This window comes from Heliangelus exortis, chromosome 1 (assembly GCF_036169615.1).
Source record: "Heliangelus exortis chromosome 1, bHelExo1.hap1, whole genome shotgun sequence".
Classification (NCBI taxonomy): Eukaryota; Metazoa; Chordata; class Aves; order Apodiformes; family Trochilidae; genus Heliangelus; species Heliangelus exortis.
Genome location: NC_092422.1, coordinates 38,587,848 through 38,604,014, shown reverse-complemented (window position 1 = coordinate 38,604,014; position 16,167 = coordinate 38,587,848). Strand labels below are relative to the sequence as shown.

The following is a 16,167-nucleotide window of genomic DNA, read 5'->3' as shown; positions in this document are numbered from 1 at the left end:
TAGCTTGATACAGCCTTAAGACTTACAGCCATGGTATCTGTAAAATAAACTAAAAAAATGTAGAGAATGAGTGAGATCCTTTTCATGTTTTGCCACTACCTTGCAGGATAACATCTTCATTTTATTTACTAAAAATGCTGGGCTGTAGAGGAGGTAAAAATGGAAAATTCACAAGTTCCATTAAGAGAAAAAGAGAAAAAAAAAAAAATGTAGAAAGTTTTGTTTCTACACTAGTTTGGAGTTTTTTTAGGTTTGGTTTTTTTTTGGGGGGGGGGGGAAGGGCTTAAAAGAATTTTTATAGGACAATGTTCTGTATGTTGTTTGTAGTACAATAAATCAGACTGAGAATATGAGATTCGGTTATGGATATGAGGGTGGATATGAGCTGCAGTGTCATTATGGACTGGAGGACAGAGGTGTAAAACTGAAGAAAGAAATGTCACTAAAATGAGAATTAAAGTAACACTGAAACCAACAGATTTACCTTATACTAGCTTATATCCTACTGGTATGATAAACTTATAATTACTTATGATTAATTTTCCCAAAAGTGCTATGAGCACACCAATTATTTATAAAGACAGAAATTCTTTGAATCATAGAATAGAATCATAGAATCATTCTGGTTGAAAAAGACCTTTAAGCTCATTAACTATACTGTGCCTAGTGCTAAACCATGTCCCTAAACTCCATGTCTACATGTGTTTTAAATACCTCCAAGGATGCCAGTTCAACCTCTTCCTTGGGCAGCCTGTTCCAGTTTTTGATAGCCATTTCAGTGAAGAAGTCTCTTCTAATATCCAATCTAAACCTCCCCTGGCACAACCTGAGGCTATTTCCTCTTGTTCTGTCACTGCTTATTAGGAAGAAGAGACCAACCTCCACCTCCCTACAACCTGTTTTCAGGTAGTCGAAGAGAGTGATAAGGTCTCCCCTCAGCCTTCTTTTCTCCAGAGTGAACAAGCCCAGTTCCCTCAGATGCTCCTCATAAGACTTTTGCTCTAGACCCTTCACCATCTTTGTTGCCCTTCTCTGGACACACTCAGCACCCATCTTGTTTGTAGTGAGGGCCCCAAAACTGAACAGTACTTGAGGTTCAGCCCCACCAGTTCTGAGTACAGGGAGAGAATCACTTCCCTAACCCTGCTGGCCACAGTATTTCTGACACAAGCCGGGATGCTGCTGGCTGCCTGGGCACAGTGCTGGCTCTTATTCAGCCGCCTGTCAGTCAGCATCCCCAAGACTTTCTCTGCTTTCTTCCAGTTTCTAAAATCCAACCAACCAAGAAACCCCAAACCTGCAGCCTCCAAGGCATTGAGGGGAATATTCTTCAACAGACCGACTTACCAGAGCACTGCAATGCTGATAGAGCCGTATTGTTTACCCTTTCAGAAGCAGATTTTCAGAGATTAGTTTGAAAATCTTTCTTTTATGCAACATTGACTAGTCTCATGTACCATTATGTAGTTAAATTATTGTTATTTGTTTGTGTTGAAATCTGAGGGGAAATATATCATTCTAGTTTTCAGTGTTTGTTGACAGAACACCTGAGCCTTTAAAGCATTTTCTCCACGATATTGATTTGCATGTATATTAGACTTTTGGTTTAGATTTTTCTCCTAATCATTGGGAGCATTACAGGGATATTTTTTCTGAATTATTAAGTACCTTGTCATTGTACTTTGCACCCCTAGTAAGTAGTAGATTATGACCCAATTCACTGAAGAGCTACAAATCATAATGGCAATACTTAAATAATTTCTGAGACAGATTCTCAGGATATTAGTTTGGTAGAGTTGAGAACCTGGTGTCTCATCTACAAAACTAAATGTTAATAAAGACACAGCAAGCAGGTCTTTATTTGTACAAATTTGCATTATATTAACATGTCAGTATAATATCTTCTGGCCCAAGAGGACAGGAGTATTTTATAATTCTTTTAATCAGCCTTGATACCTGCTTGTGAATAAACATAAGAAGTAGTATTATCAACAGTGTCACTGAATACTCACTGAGGAAGATAGGTCAGGTCTAAGTTTCCTATTTTTCACATACTGAATTCCCAGCTTGGCCTGTGGCAATCCTACATGAAACATCCAAAGACCTATATTTGTATTTCACACACAGTTAAGATTATGGTTGAGGAAATGAAATATCAGGTTCAATTAATTGGTGCATAATTTTAGAAAAGTAGATATTAATATAATTACTTTTCTTCATACTGACACCAGTAATATGAAGAAAAAAAAAAAAAAGAAAAAAAAAGTGGTTGAAGATTTAAAGAGGGCAAGAACAGAATAAGGAAAAGCAGCAATGTTAGTTACAATTACTACAGAGTTATCAAAATATGCTTCTGTGGCTGTGGGTGGGAAGGGAGATTGTTAGAAATTTAAAGCTACATGGAAACTGAATAATTGCAGAGCTTAAAGTGGTGAAGTAAAGTTTAGGTGTTACTTAATCAGGTTTAATACTTGGATGACTAATCACTGATTTATTTGTCTACCCTCCTTCAATGCCACAACTGCCCCCTTCTTAAAAGGTTATTTCCTTATTTAAATATCAGTTGTTGAATACAAGTTGATCCTTCCCAATTAAAATCCTATAGAGAATGTAGAGACTACAGCAAAGCTAACATCATAGATAATTTTTTTCTTTGCCATTTCAGATCCATAAGTGTCAATATGAAACTACACTTTAAAATCTTACTGTGTGAAATTAGGTCTAGCATGCAGATAAGGAAGGGCAGAGTTAGAAATATGATAGGCAGTGCTCCATTATTTTGTAACATCACAGAAAAGCAATATAAAAATCCCATTCCAATCTTCAAGTATAAATAATTTAAGCTGTACAGATCTCAGCACCTAATTGCACATAATAGGCTTTTTGCTACATAGTTTTTTGAAGGCAATCAAAAGGAAAATGCCTGCCATTGCACAGAGGACAGTATTAATTTCTAGATCTCATTTACCTAAAAAATAACACTACTTACTTTAATAAATTCTGCTTATGAGAATTACTTTCCAGGTAGAAAAAATTATTCTTCCCAGTACATAGTAATTAACATAGTACTGCACTTTATTATCCTTCTTTATTATAGTTTATTCTTTTTTGTTTGGTTTGTTGGTCTGGTTTTGTTTTATCTGCCTGCGCAATTTGACTACAAAACTTATTTTAGCATTTTAAAAATTATTTTAGTTCAGGAATCTGCCAGTTCCAGATTTAGTGATGAGCAGCAATGTAATGAGACACAATTTAACTAGAACACTTTTTAATCAAGGCTATACATATTCCACAAAAGGATCTTTATTACAGGAAATGAAATTTAATAGGTACTGACTTCTGTGTGGCTGAATAAATATTAAACATTGAGTCATTAAGTTTTATTTAAGTCCGTTGTTTTCATGGAAACATTAAGATTTCTGTCTTCTGTACTTATTGCACCTAACTGCCTAATATGTTACTAGGGATGTATTTGCTCTTAAGAAACAAAGTTGTTTCATTTCCTAAAAGAAATGCTTGTAGTTTCATTTTCAGTCTCAGATGCCCAGTAATTGTATGTGAACTGGTGAAGTCAAACTCTTTGGAATTTCATGAAAATAAAAATAATTCATCAACAGATGGATAGGGTAAATTAGTCCCTCAATGCTAGAATCAAAACTACTACTGTCTGTTTTGCACACAAAAATGCTAAAAAAAAAAAAAAAAAGTAAGATCTGATTCCAGCAATTCAGTTTCTTCATTCAGATAAATAATAACTGTGAATGCTTTTAATGTAATTCTCTTACAATTAAAGCCTCCCTTTCTGGATGTATGATTGCTTTTCTCAGCAAACAAAAATACAGCACTAATATGTGGCACGTAAGTCCAAGAGGATTTCTTATTTTCTTGTACCTTAAACCGGTTTTGTCAAATTGTTGAAGATTAGGTGCAGGAAGAAAAGCTGTGAGGGCCTTGTGTCTTTTCTCTTCTCTTAGCAAATAGTCCTGAAAGACATCACAACATTATTCTGTGCATTTTTCCTTAATGATAATAAGATTCCAAGTGTCATTAGGAAATCATTATTTTCTCCTTTAGGAACGGGAAAAGCCCATTCTACATAACGTATTTTAATACAAATATTATCTACATCCTGAATGTAAATCTAGATGCCTGAATATTAACTAGTGGGCATAGAACACAAAAAAACAGCAAAATTAGGTACCTTAATGTCAATTTAATGTAGGATACTTACAATGAACATGAAGTAAAGATGAACTCTGTAGCTTAACTACAAAAAGATGAAAAATCTTATCTCGTAAGAACATGTAGAAATTGGCTGCACCATTTAGAAGAAATAAAATGTATGCAGAGTTCAGTACCTTTGCTCTTTACAGAGAAGGAATTCAACAGTGTGCTAATAAGACTCGAAGTCTGACATTTCAACAGACTACTTAAAATGAATTTAATTTTTTTTCTATTAAAACAAATGACCTGGAACATTCAGAAAAGAGAATAGTCTTCTTTCATCAATTCTATTGGAAAATATTTTTCTTTGTGATATTGGTAGAATGTATCCCTTAAGATTTTGACTGCAGTGCTGCCATTCACAGTTATGGACTGTTCAGTAGCTTCCCTACAGGTTTTGATACAGGGGTGCAACATGCTACACTCCACATTTTGTGATGGGAAGGCTAAAGACAACACCTTTGGGACTACCCTTTAATATATGTGTGTGTTATAAATATCACATAGAGGTTCTGGCATCTAAACTCTGCGAGAAAACCGTGAGAACCAGTAATAGTCAATATTCAATATTGAATTACTCATATATGACACAATGTATTTTTTTTTCCCCTGGAGGAAGGGAGCTGTTATTACCTTATCATTATTAATTATAATTTTTTAAAAATGTGATGTAAGCACTGCATAATGGTGAAAATAAATACTTATGCACTGCTTAGAAGTTTTCTAGTTTGGCTTCTTAGGAAACATAAGGCAGGTATCAGCCTGAGGAATAGATAAGCCCAGGAATAGATCTACCTGGGCACAGCAGGTGGATGCAGCCAACAGATGCAGTGGTTTATGCAGCAGCTTCCATAAAAGAGGAGCAGAATCTCTGAGGGCTCTGCAATTATGGGTCTGGGGAATATAGCCCTGGAGAAAAGAGCGGCCCAGGAGAGCTGATAGGTTTCTCAAGCTGATAGGTTTTTTCATCCTTTATGCTCATAAAAATTCAATCTTGATGTGCAGAAGTTCAAGAAAAGGCAATATGAGGTCTGCACTGATGGATTGAGCCCTCCTGATCCAATTTAGACTAAAAGAGGAAGCATACAAGAGGTGAAAAATGTACAAGTAACCCAGGAGAAATACAGAGGTACTGTCTGAACTTGAAGGTATCAGGTTAGGAAAGCCAAAGGTCATTTTGGGTTGAATCTGATAAGTGACTTTAAGGGCAGTAACAAAGGCTTCCTCAGGTCTTTCAACAGCAAAAGGAACATTTGGAAAAATGTGGGCTCACTGCTGACTGGACCAGGGGACCTGGTGAGAAACACGAAAAAAAGGCTGATGTACTAAGTACCTTCTTTGCCTCAGTCTTTAAGACTGGCTTCAGGAATTCCAGGTCCCTGCAACCAGAGGGGGAAATCTGGAGCCAGGAAGACATACTCTCAGTGGGGAAGGATCAAGCTAAGGAATATTTAACTCAGCTGGACATGCACAAGTCCATGGACCCTGACATCATGCACCCACAAGTACTGAGGGAGCTGGCTGATGTCCTTGTGACACCACTCTCAGTTATCTTTGAATGATCATGGTGATCAGGAGACATTAATGAGGACTGGAGGAAAACAAATACTACTTGTATCTTTAAAATGGGACAGAATAATTGGGAAAGATACAGACTAGTCAGCTTCATCATGATCCCTGAGAAGGTGGTGGAGAAAATAATACTTTAAGAGCTGCAGTCCGTATTAGGGATGTTTACCAGGGGCCAGTGTGTTCATCATTAATTACCTATGTGATGGAATAAAGTTCACTCTCAGCAGGTTATTGGATGACAAAACCAGTGAAGAGTGGTTGATGGTTATGCTGCCATCAGAGAGTCCTCAACATGTTGAAAATGATAGAAATCCTATGAGGTGTAGCAAAAGTAAATGCCATGTAGGCATCCTGCAGTTGGAGAGGAATAACCCCATGTGCCATTACAGGCTGCAGGGTTAATTGGCAGGAGAGCCATCGAGAGAAAAGGTGCTGGGGGTCCTGGTGTACATCAAGTTGGACAAGAGCCTGTAATTCATGCTTGTAGCAAAGATGGCCAAAAGTATCTTGTGTGCATTACCGAGAGTGTTGGCAGCATGATGAGGAGATGATCTTCCCCCACTGCTCCTCCCTGGAGTACTGTGTCCAGTCCTGGGCTCTCCAGTACTAAAGACACATTGACTTAATGTGAGTCCAGTGGATGGCCACAAAGATGATTAAGAAGCTGAAGCATCTCACAGATGAGGAGAATCTGAGGGAGCTGAGGCTCTTTAGCCTGGATTAGAGAAAGCTCAAGGATATCTTATCAATGTATATAAGTACCTGATTAGAGAAAGTACAGAAAATAGATCTGTGATGTCCTCAGTGACACTGAGTGAAATACAGACTGATACACAAGAGGTACCATCTAAATGGAAATAAACATTTTTTTGTGTGAGTATGTGGTCCTAGAGAGCTGGCTCTAGGTGACTCTGTTTGTGCAGTCTCTGAAGGTGCCTGCCAACCTCAGCCACTCTGTTACAGATCCACTCTAAGTGATTTTGGGAGTCTGAAGCCAGAATAGGACAGTGGGAACAGAATTACAGCCCATTGGCCACCTTCTTGCTCAGATTTCAATCAGAATCATTTTAAACCTGCCACAAGATCTCATGACAATAATGCATAGAGTGCTGTCAAATCATTAAATTTTTTTGGTCAGTTTTAACATTGTATTTAAATAACTTTAGCCATTTCTTGTTGAAGACAATTGGTTAGCAAGATGAATTAAGTGGTTGTAAATCGTACGTATCAGTCATTCTTAAAAAACTATTCAATTTCTAAGTACACTGTTGAATATACAGCCAGTTGTTGATGATATGGTGAAGTAACTTGTTTTCTTAACTGAATGTCATCAGTAATATCAGGATTTCAATTTCTGCATTGCTTCATTTCACTGTTACATTTTAATATAAGCAGTTTAACATTTTAAGATGTATTCAGTCAAGATTTGCATTTTTCATATACTTACTATAATATTACAAATGTGCATATATCTAATTAAATTTGTGTAGCTGACTCTGTAAAATTTTTGGGGCTTGTTGATCTTGTTGATCATCATTTTAAATCAGAACTGATCCATCCATTTCAGTTCCAGTTCTGTTTAATGTCTTTATAGATGATTTAGATGAGGGGATTGAGTCTATCATCAGCAAATTTGCAGATGACACAAAGATGGGGGGAAGTGTCGATCAGCTGGAAGGCAGGAGGGCTCTGCAGAGGGACCAGGACAGACTGGAGAGTTGGGCTGATTCCAACGGGATGAGGTTCAACACAGCCAAGTGCCGGGTCCTGCACTTTGGCCACAACAACCCCATGCAGCGCTACAGGCTGGGCACAGAGTGGCTGAGAGCAGCCAGGCAGAAAGGGACCTGGGAGTCTGGATTGACAGGAAGCTGAACATGAGCCAGCAGTGTGCCCAGGTAGCCAAGAAGGCCAATGGCATCCTGGCCTGTGTCAGGAACAGTGTGGCCAGCAGGTCCAAGGAAGTGATTCTGCCCCTGTACTCAGCCCTGGTGAGGCCACACCTCGAGTCCTGTGTCCAGTTCTGGGCCCCTCAGTTCAGGAAGGATATCGAAGTCCTAGAGCAGGTCCAAAGGAGGGCAACCAGGCTGGTGAAAGGACTCGAGCACAGACCCTATGAAGAGAGGCTGAGGGAGCTGGGGCTGTTCAGCCTGGAGAAGAGGAGGCTCAGAGGAGACCTCATCACTCTCTACAACTCCCTGAAAGGAGGGTGTAGCCAGGGGGGGGTTGGTCTCTTTTCCCAGGCAACTCTCAGCAAGATAAGAGGGCACGGTCTCAAGTTGTGTCAGGGGAGGTTTAGGTTGGATATTAGAAAGAATTTCTTTACTGAGAGGGTGATCAAACACTGGAATGGAACAAGTGGATTCTCCGTCCCTGGAGATACTTAAAAAAGAGACTGGATGTGGCACTCAGTGCCATAGTCTAGTAACTGCAGCAGTAGTGGAGCAAGGGTTGGACTTGATGATCTCAGAGGTCTCCTCCAACCCAGACGATTCTATGATTCTATGATTCTATATTTCTCTTACTTCCTAGTAACACCATGCCAGACAAGAGAGTGAATGTCTCTTTCTGGGCATTCTTCCTCTTAAAAGAAGTCATCAGCAAAATAAAATCAAGGTCATCAATTTCCCCTTCAGAAAGGTCAGTGAGGAAGGAGGGGGAAAGGTGCCCGAGCAGAGATTTCCCCGCAGCCCGTGGTGAGATGGCAGCTGTGCCCTTGCAGCTCATGTTGGAGCACGATGGAGCAGCCCCTGAAGGACCGCGGTGGGGAAAATGTGGATTTGTAGCCCCTGAAGTGTCACGGGTGTGCAGCATCCTGTGCGGGGTTGCAGAGAGGGTCAGATGTGGATCTGCATCCATGTAGGAGCCCGTGTCAGAGGAGGTGACTGTTCCCGCAGCAGCCGTGACTCTGTGTGCAGCCCAGGCTGGAGCAGTCTGTGCCTGAGGGACTGCACCTGGGGGAGGGACTCCACCTGGGGGAGGGACTCATGTCGGAGGGGTTCCTGAAGGACTCTCTGCCATGGGAGGGACCCCGCGTTGGAGCAGGGGAAGAATGTGAGGAGTCCTCCCCCTGAGGAGGAAGGAGAGGCAGAAACACCGTGTGGGGAACCGATCCTAAACCCCCCCCTGCCCCTCCCCTGTGCCCTGAGGGGGAGGCAGCAGGGAAGCGACCCGGGACCGGGAATAAGTTGTGTGTGTATGTGTGTGTGGTGGAGAGGTATTAAGATCTGTTCATGTTTTCTCTTTCTCCTGAGAGATTAATTTTTTTTTCCCCTGAATTGAGTTTGAGTGTTTTTTCCCCTCACCATATCTGTGGAGTGAAAACCCCCATATCCTTGTCTCAATTAGTGATCCTTTAGGTGGATTTTCTCCTCACTACCCCACAGTGGGGGTGAGAGGTGGGTGAATGGAGGCCTGGTGGTTACCAGCTTGGCCTAAGCCACAACATGTGTAAATCCAGCCTTCTATGGCTCCACTTTTCAATATATATGTGGATAATGGTATTGAAATAGTTTAAATAACTGTAAAGAAAGCCAAAGGCAAAATATGTAGAATATAAGCACCTGGAAAAAGATGAGTAAAAGGCTCCAACATTTCTATTTTAAAAAGTTACTCTCTGATGGAAATCTGTCTGTTTAGCCTTGCCTTGGGTTTTTTCCTTGGATTTGTTTCCTTTAGCTGACTTTTCTCTACACAGGCATAAATGTCTCAGATATGTATGAAGGGATTTTTTTTTCCACCTCTGTATATACATATTTGTGTATTGCTATTAACAAATATTTAATATGATTTTAATAGTGAAGAGGGAATGAAATCTTTTTATTGGCATTGCAGCACAGAGTGAATTTGATTCCTTTATCAACTTGACTTGATTAAAAAATCATCGTGTTTCAACCTTTCCTATGTTGAGTACATGATAACTCAAGAAGATTGAGTGTGTCTATTGAAAAATGTATAGATGTGAAAACTTCAAGCAACACAGAAAACAGCAAATTCCCAAGTTCTTGAATCCCATAAATGCTTACCATCACTGGTTAAAAGAAGGTATATTGTTCTTAGGCTTAAGTTAACAAGTTGCTAATTCCAGTCATTAGATCCTTATTCTTCTTGGAGTTATACTCTTAGTCTTACAATCTTTTTTTTTTTTTTTTGTACACTATGATTGTATTATGTCACAGAAAAAATATTTTGATAAACATTCATGCTTTTGTATGTAAACCTTCTGTCTATTTCCTGTATGGAAATAATAATTTTCATACAGCTTTGCCAGTACATCTTCATATTGTAGAAGTAATGCAATATGGCAAACTGAAACAGGCAATCTTATACTGAATCCCCTAAAGTTCACTAAGCAAAATAACCTTCCAGATTTCTTCATTGATGCAGCTGTAACTATTCACACCTTTTGACAGAGGAGCATGACATGAATCTCACAGTAAATCAACATTTTTATTTTGGCAATTTTTAAACTGCAGCATAGCCCTGTGTCAGGGTAAGATTAATCTGTGTGGAAACCAATCTGAACACCATGATAGCAAAGGATATAGAAGTTACTCAATAATGCCAGACAAGCTCAGAAAACACCCTGGTGAACCTTAAAAAGCAGTTGAATACACAGCACAACAGCAAGTAGTAAATGCAAAGAAAAAGACATTGGGGAAAAAAATCTGAAGGAATCTTGCATCTCACATATATTGTGAGATCTCCTGATACAGAAGTCAATGAAGGCTCTTTTCTGTATGAAGCCTGGTTAGAATATGACAGGAAATGCAGAGAGAAAATGCATTACATTAATACAATGTGCTGGGCAGTTTTCATTGTCATTAAAAAAAATACGGGGGGCTACAAATCCATGAAAATACAGGAAGAAAAGTATTTGGATTAGGAGGAAAGCAAATTTTCTACAAAATGTGAGTGAAATAAATGGGATGCTTTACAGAAGAAGAAAAAAAGGATAAAACTCAGATATGAAAAGAATAAATTGAGGACAACTATTTATGTCCTAATGACAGAGCAAATTGTCTATTTGAGGATGGAAAAATTGGAAATTTTAAAACTGATGAGATGTGCTTTGACATGGATCAGTTTCACTGCAAAATTCCCTGCATAATAATACCATTGCTTATGGGTGAAGGTGAAACAGGTTTGTGTCTTAAGCTGGACACCAGTTACACATGCATGGATGTGCATAGAAACCCATGCAATACTAAACTTTCTTCAAATATTAGTAATTTTGTATCCCAATAAGAATCTGATTTTCTATTTAACCTTGAATTAAATAATGAATATATATATATACACACACACATATATGTGTATATATATATTAAAAGTTTTAGATTACAGTCTTCTAACAAAAAAATATACAATTTTTTTGGCAATGTAAACTTGTTCACTCAGGCTTTAATGATATTTATGTATCAATTCAATAGAAAGGTAAAAAAAAACCAACCCACCAACCACACACAACGACAGCATATTATATCCTGATTTTTTATGTGAACACTTCTAATTCATCTTCTTGCATGATTGGTACTGGTTGCATTCTGAGATATTAAGCTATACAGACCACTCAATTTAATATTCACCATAATATTCTGGAATAATTATAGATTAAATAATTGATTGAATAAAAGGTGTCATACCAGAAGAAACTGGAGAAAGAGCTCAAAGAATATTCTATAGAAAAAGAAAAGGCTCAGAAATTTTAAAAAGGGAAATTATAGTGAGACTTTAGTAGGGTTTTTTAATTTTTCTAAGGTTTTAAAAAACCAACCAGCCAACCAAACAAACAAACCAAAAGAACAATACCCAAAGGCACAGTGGAGGAACACTTTCAATGAACACTGAGGTAACACTTGTTCAAACTCTCTGATAAATACAGTTTTTAATGCCAAATTAAGCTTTGAATGAACGACTTTTCTGAAATAAAACAGAGTTTTCACTCAGAAAGTGGAAATCTGTAGACATTTTAACTTGTTTGAAATTATAGTCTTTTCTGAAAGAAGAAAATGAACCCATTCTCTGAAACTTTAATGATCTACTGTTCTCTGATTTTTGATGAGTTCAAATCATGTGAAATGGAGTGAGAAAAAAAACAGCCGACTTAGGAATAGGGTTGGATTTTGCCTGTGATTTTTTGAATTATGACTGTTTGAGATCATGGATTCATAGAAATGGAATTACTGAGCTCACAGTTTTGTAACAAATGGTTCTTAGCTTTAACTAACCTTCCAGTCTTTTAAGTTAAACTGAAGATACTTAGAGGTAGAGAATTCATCAGTTCCTTTGAATGGGTGATTAAAAATACTAATAGTTAAAAATTTCTTTCTTATTTCAGTTTCTTCTAGTGCAACTTCCATGCTTTACATTTTGTTTTAATATTCTTCAATAGATAAAAGACACCATGATTTTCCTGTGAAGGTGCCCACTGTCTTTTTTTTTTTATTTTGTTTGGTAATGTAAGTTGTTGAAGCACTTCAGGTTTCTTATTCTAGGTTACTTGCTTGGGCCTTTGAATAAGTTTGAGTAAGTCCCACTAGTGAAAAAAGGTATTTTATTCCAGATACTTGACAAAAAATGTTGTAAACATTAGACTTCTTTCTTTCCCTGTGGAATAATGGTAGAAGCAATTCCATTCAGAGAAATCCTCCTTAGGCTGATAGTAATGTGAAATCTTCCATGTATGCAGTCCATAATTTATTTACTATGTGCCTCACTGATTTATGTGCTTTACTGAAAGAACTAATTCATGTTCAGAATGTTGAGAAAAAAAGCAGTATGCAGAAGTCATTGACATGTTATTCTATGAAGCAAACAATCTTCTCAAGAAATGAAATTAGGTTTGTTTGACAAAACCTATTTTACGTAAAGCCACGTGGAGTGACATTAATTTTATTCCTGTTTGTTAATCCTTAATTAGTAAATGTGAAATTGGTGTTTCCATTTTCATTTTGAATATGCAAGTTCATTTCTTAGCTGTGTTTTGGAAGTTTTTATTTTTTCATATGTATAAAGCATACTTTTATCTTCTTTCACTCTCTCCATTTTAGGAGTTACAGTGCTTGAAGGGCCTATTTATGCAGTGGGAGGACACGATGGTTGGAGTTATTTGAATACAGTTGAGAGATGGGACCCTCAAAGTCAGCAGTGGACATTTGTGGCAAGTATGTCCATTGCCAGAAGCACTGTTGGAGTGGCAGCATTAAATGGCAAGTGAGTAGGGTGTTCTTATATGATTGAAGCATGTTTCTTACAGGAATGAATAACTGTGACAGTAGGAAATAACTTTCAGGATTTTGTAATAGAGGGTGTCTTCTAAAATAAATGTAGACACTGTTGTGCAGACCCTCCTATATCTCATGGCTTTTATATTGATTTGAAATAGATAATTTAAAAATATTTTCTATATTATTTTTAGAAAAGATTTCTATCAAATGCTTAAGAATATAGACCTGAAATTTTATTCTGTATGTTAAAAAACAGTTCAGGAAAAAATGTCAGGACTCATGTGACTTTTATAGAAGTTTTATACATCAGTTCTAGTTAACTAACTGCGTTTACCCATCTAATGATGTCATGTACCCAGTGATAAGATTTGTTCTATATGCATTTTTTGCCTTGCTTCAGCTAAACATTGACCCATGAGACCTTTCTTTCTCTGAGAGCAACTACTTTTGCACAGGAAGTAAACAGAAATTTTATTATTCTGAAACCAGTTAGACTGCATTAAACTTGTAATTCTAATTGTGTTCAGATTCTAAGCTTCTCTTTTATAACTTCCATTATTAAAATTTTAAACTGGCACTTATTAAAACTCATTTTACAGTCACATGCTATCATGTCTCGCTTTTTGCTTAATACTTTTTGCTTATTACTTTTAAAATACTTGCTTTTATCTACGTTGCTAAAAAGAATATGGTGTGAACTCTTACTAATAAGGGGGGGAGGTGGTATTCATCACACCTAACTTCAGGTATTTGTGTATAGACATTTACAACTGAGCCGTTTGACTGAAGCTTTTCTTATGGTCACGAAAAAATATGTACTTCTAGGATAACATTTGTTTTACTTTAGACATTTATGTTAAGGCAGAATGAATTGTGCTCTCTAAGTACCTATTTTTCTCTGCCACCTACATAGGAAATCCAAGGACTCTGAATTCTGACTTCTGCATTTTTGGTATCTTATGGGGGGAAGATTAATTCTGGAATATTGTTTTCCTCATAGTTTGTTGTCACTGAAATGGAAATACTAAAGGATAAGAAACAGCTGCAAATGAGAGGGTAACTGTTGAGTACATTAAAAATAGTTAAAAGTTAGGATTAAAAGTATATAGGGAAACCAAGGATTTATGAATGCAGTTGGGTTTCATGGTATGCTGTACTATTTATTCCATAATTCAAAACCCACTGAATTTTGCTCACCCATTTTTTTCTAGTTGCAAACCATTCAGTTTTGATTATACAATTGGATAAACTCCCCCCAGATTCTTTATATTACATTGTGCCTACCACACCTAAGATACAAGCTTGAAATAAGTAGACTGAATTGATTTCTGGCAATGTCAGACTCTTTTCTAATGACTGTAGGAGTAACTGAATGCAAAAGTCAAAAAAGATGCTTGATTTAGCCCACACACAACTGTTACAAGACCTATAGGAGATTATGTACCTATCTGTAGCAACTGCAGGAGGCTTGACAGAGCACCCATTATTTTATCATTATGTCAATATGTATACTTTAAAAGTGTTAACTAATTTTACGAGTTTGTTCTATTACAGTTGTGCCCTATTTGCAGATCAAATAGACTTTTTGTGATGCATTCATTATTAATTGTATATTATTTTATTCATAATACTATATACTCAGATGATCTACTTCTCATCCATCACATTAGGAGTTAGTTATATTGTGAAATCATCTGCAAACCACTGAAGATTAATTGTAATTGCTTCCTTTTCAGAAGTCACAGTGGCATTAAAATGTTCCAGAGTAGATCAAATATACAAAGCTGTTTCAACAACCCTGTTGCTCTAAAAGAACCCTAATACAATAGTGTATACTGTAAGATCCCAACAAATTATCCTGAGATATAGAAATAAAATTACGAAGAGTTGCATATTACTATGTTCATATATTATTTTTATATATTTCTGCACAGATGAGCATGTATTTAATGCTTCTTGGTTAATAAATCCTCAAAAGAATTTTGCATAACTTACCTAGGAATGGACACCACTGAAAACTCAAAAGCAATGTCTCACTGAAGCAAATAGGAAATACACTGCTGACTTATTTCTTTTTAAATCTGAATAACCATCTTTAAAAAGCATCCCATATGCCAAGAACTGAAACTAGAAAAACATATGTAAAGACCAAACCTTTCATCTCTCTGGTGCTATTATTACTACACTGTTTCACACAACTGACAAATGCTATATTGTGCAGATCAGTTATCAGTTACTTTGCTGCTTTTATAAGCTTCTAATTAATGAAGTAATAAAATCCTACTGACTCTGTCAGAAATACAGAAAAATAAATATGTGAATTGTTCTGGGTTTTTTTTTGTTTGAGTTGGGATTTTTAAACAGTCCAATTGACAGGGCTCTTTTTTGTACTCTGGTTGCATTATTGCATTTTGAGGTCACAATACTGTTTTATCCATGAAAGCTTAATGGAACAATTTCCTATCCAAGCACAAATGTCACCTGCTTGCTTCTCTCAGATTTCCTACAGTAATAGGATACTGCAATTGCTATCCTTCAATTTGGAACACAAGCAATATTCCTTTTCTTAAGTCCCTCCCTACACCTAGGGGGCAGTTTGAACGACTAATAAAAGGAATAGGTGGTTTTCAAGATAAAAGACATAGCCCATTTATTCCATGAGAATTTCAATAAAGCAGTTTATCTGGCATTGCACAAGAAATAATTCCTCAAGATGGCAAAAAGATTAATAGTACAGGGATTTAAACAAGAAAAGAATTGTATGTGACAACTTGGTTGCCACAAAGTTATTGCTAAAATTTTTTCAATGATCATCTTTGTGATAAAGGAATGTAAAAGCTAAATCAACAGACCATTCAAATTTAATATATTTATATATATTAATATATTTAATTTATATATTATATATATATTTATACATAAATATATATATATATACACACACACACACATATATATATATATATTTCTACATACACCTATAGAACTAATTGCATGACCATAAGAAACAAGGACAGTAGTAAGTGGCAGAGGATAGAAAAAAAGGTCTATACTTTTTTAGTATAGAAAAAAACACAAAAGTAATCTGTGAAAAAAGGAAATGCAACTGAAGAATGCATACAGTTTTATTCATTGTGGAACT

The 16,167-nt window shown here is 36.7% G+C and overlaps 1 protein-coding gene across 1 annotated transcript in view; it reads left to right on the top strand.

Annotated features, from left to right (window-relative positions):
- KLHL1 (kelch like family member 1) overlaps nt 1–16,167 on the top strand; it is a 192,436-nt gene that overhangs the window by 158,963 nt on the left and 17,306 nt on the right. The window contains exon 8 of the mRNA XM_071740608.1: nt 12,849–13,011. Coding sequence (XP_071596709.1) covers nt 12,849–13,011 — 163 coding nt within the window. The remainder of the gene's footprint in view (nt 1–12,848; nt 13,012–16,167) is intronic.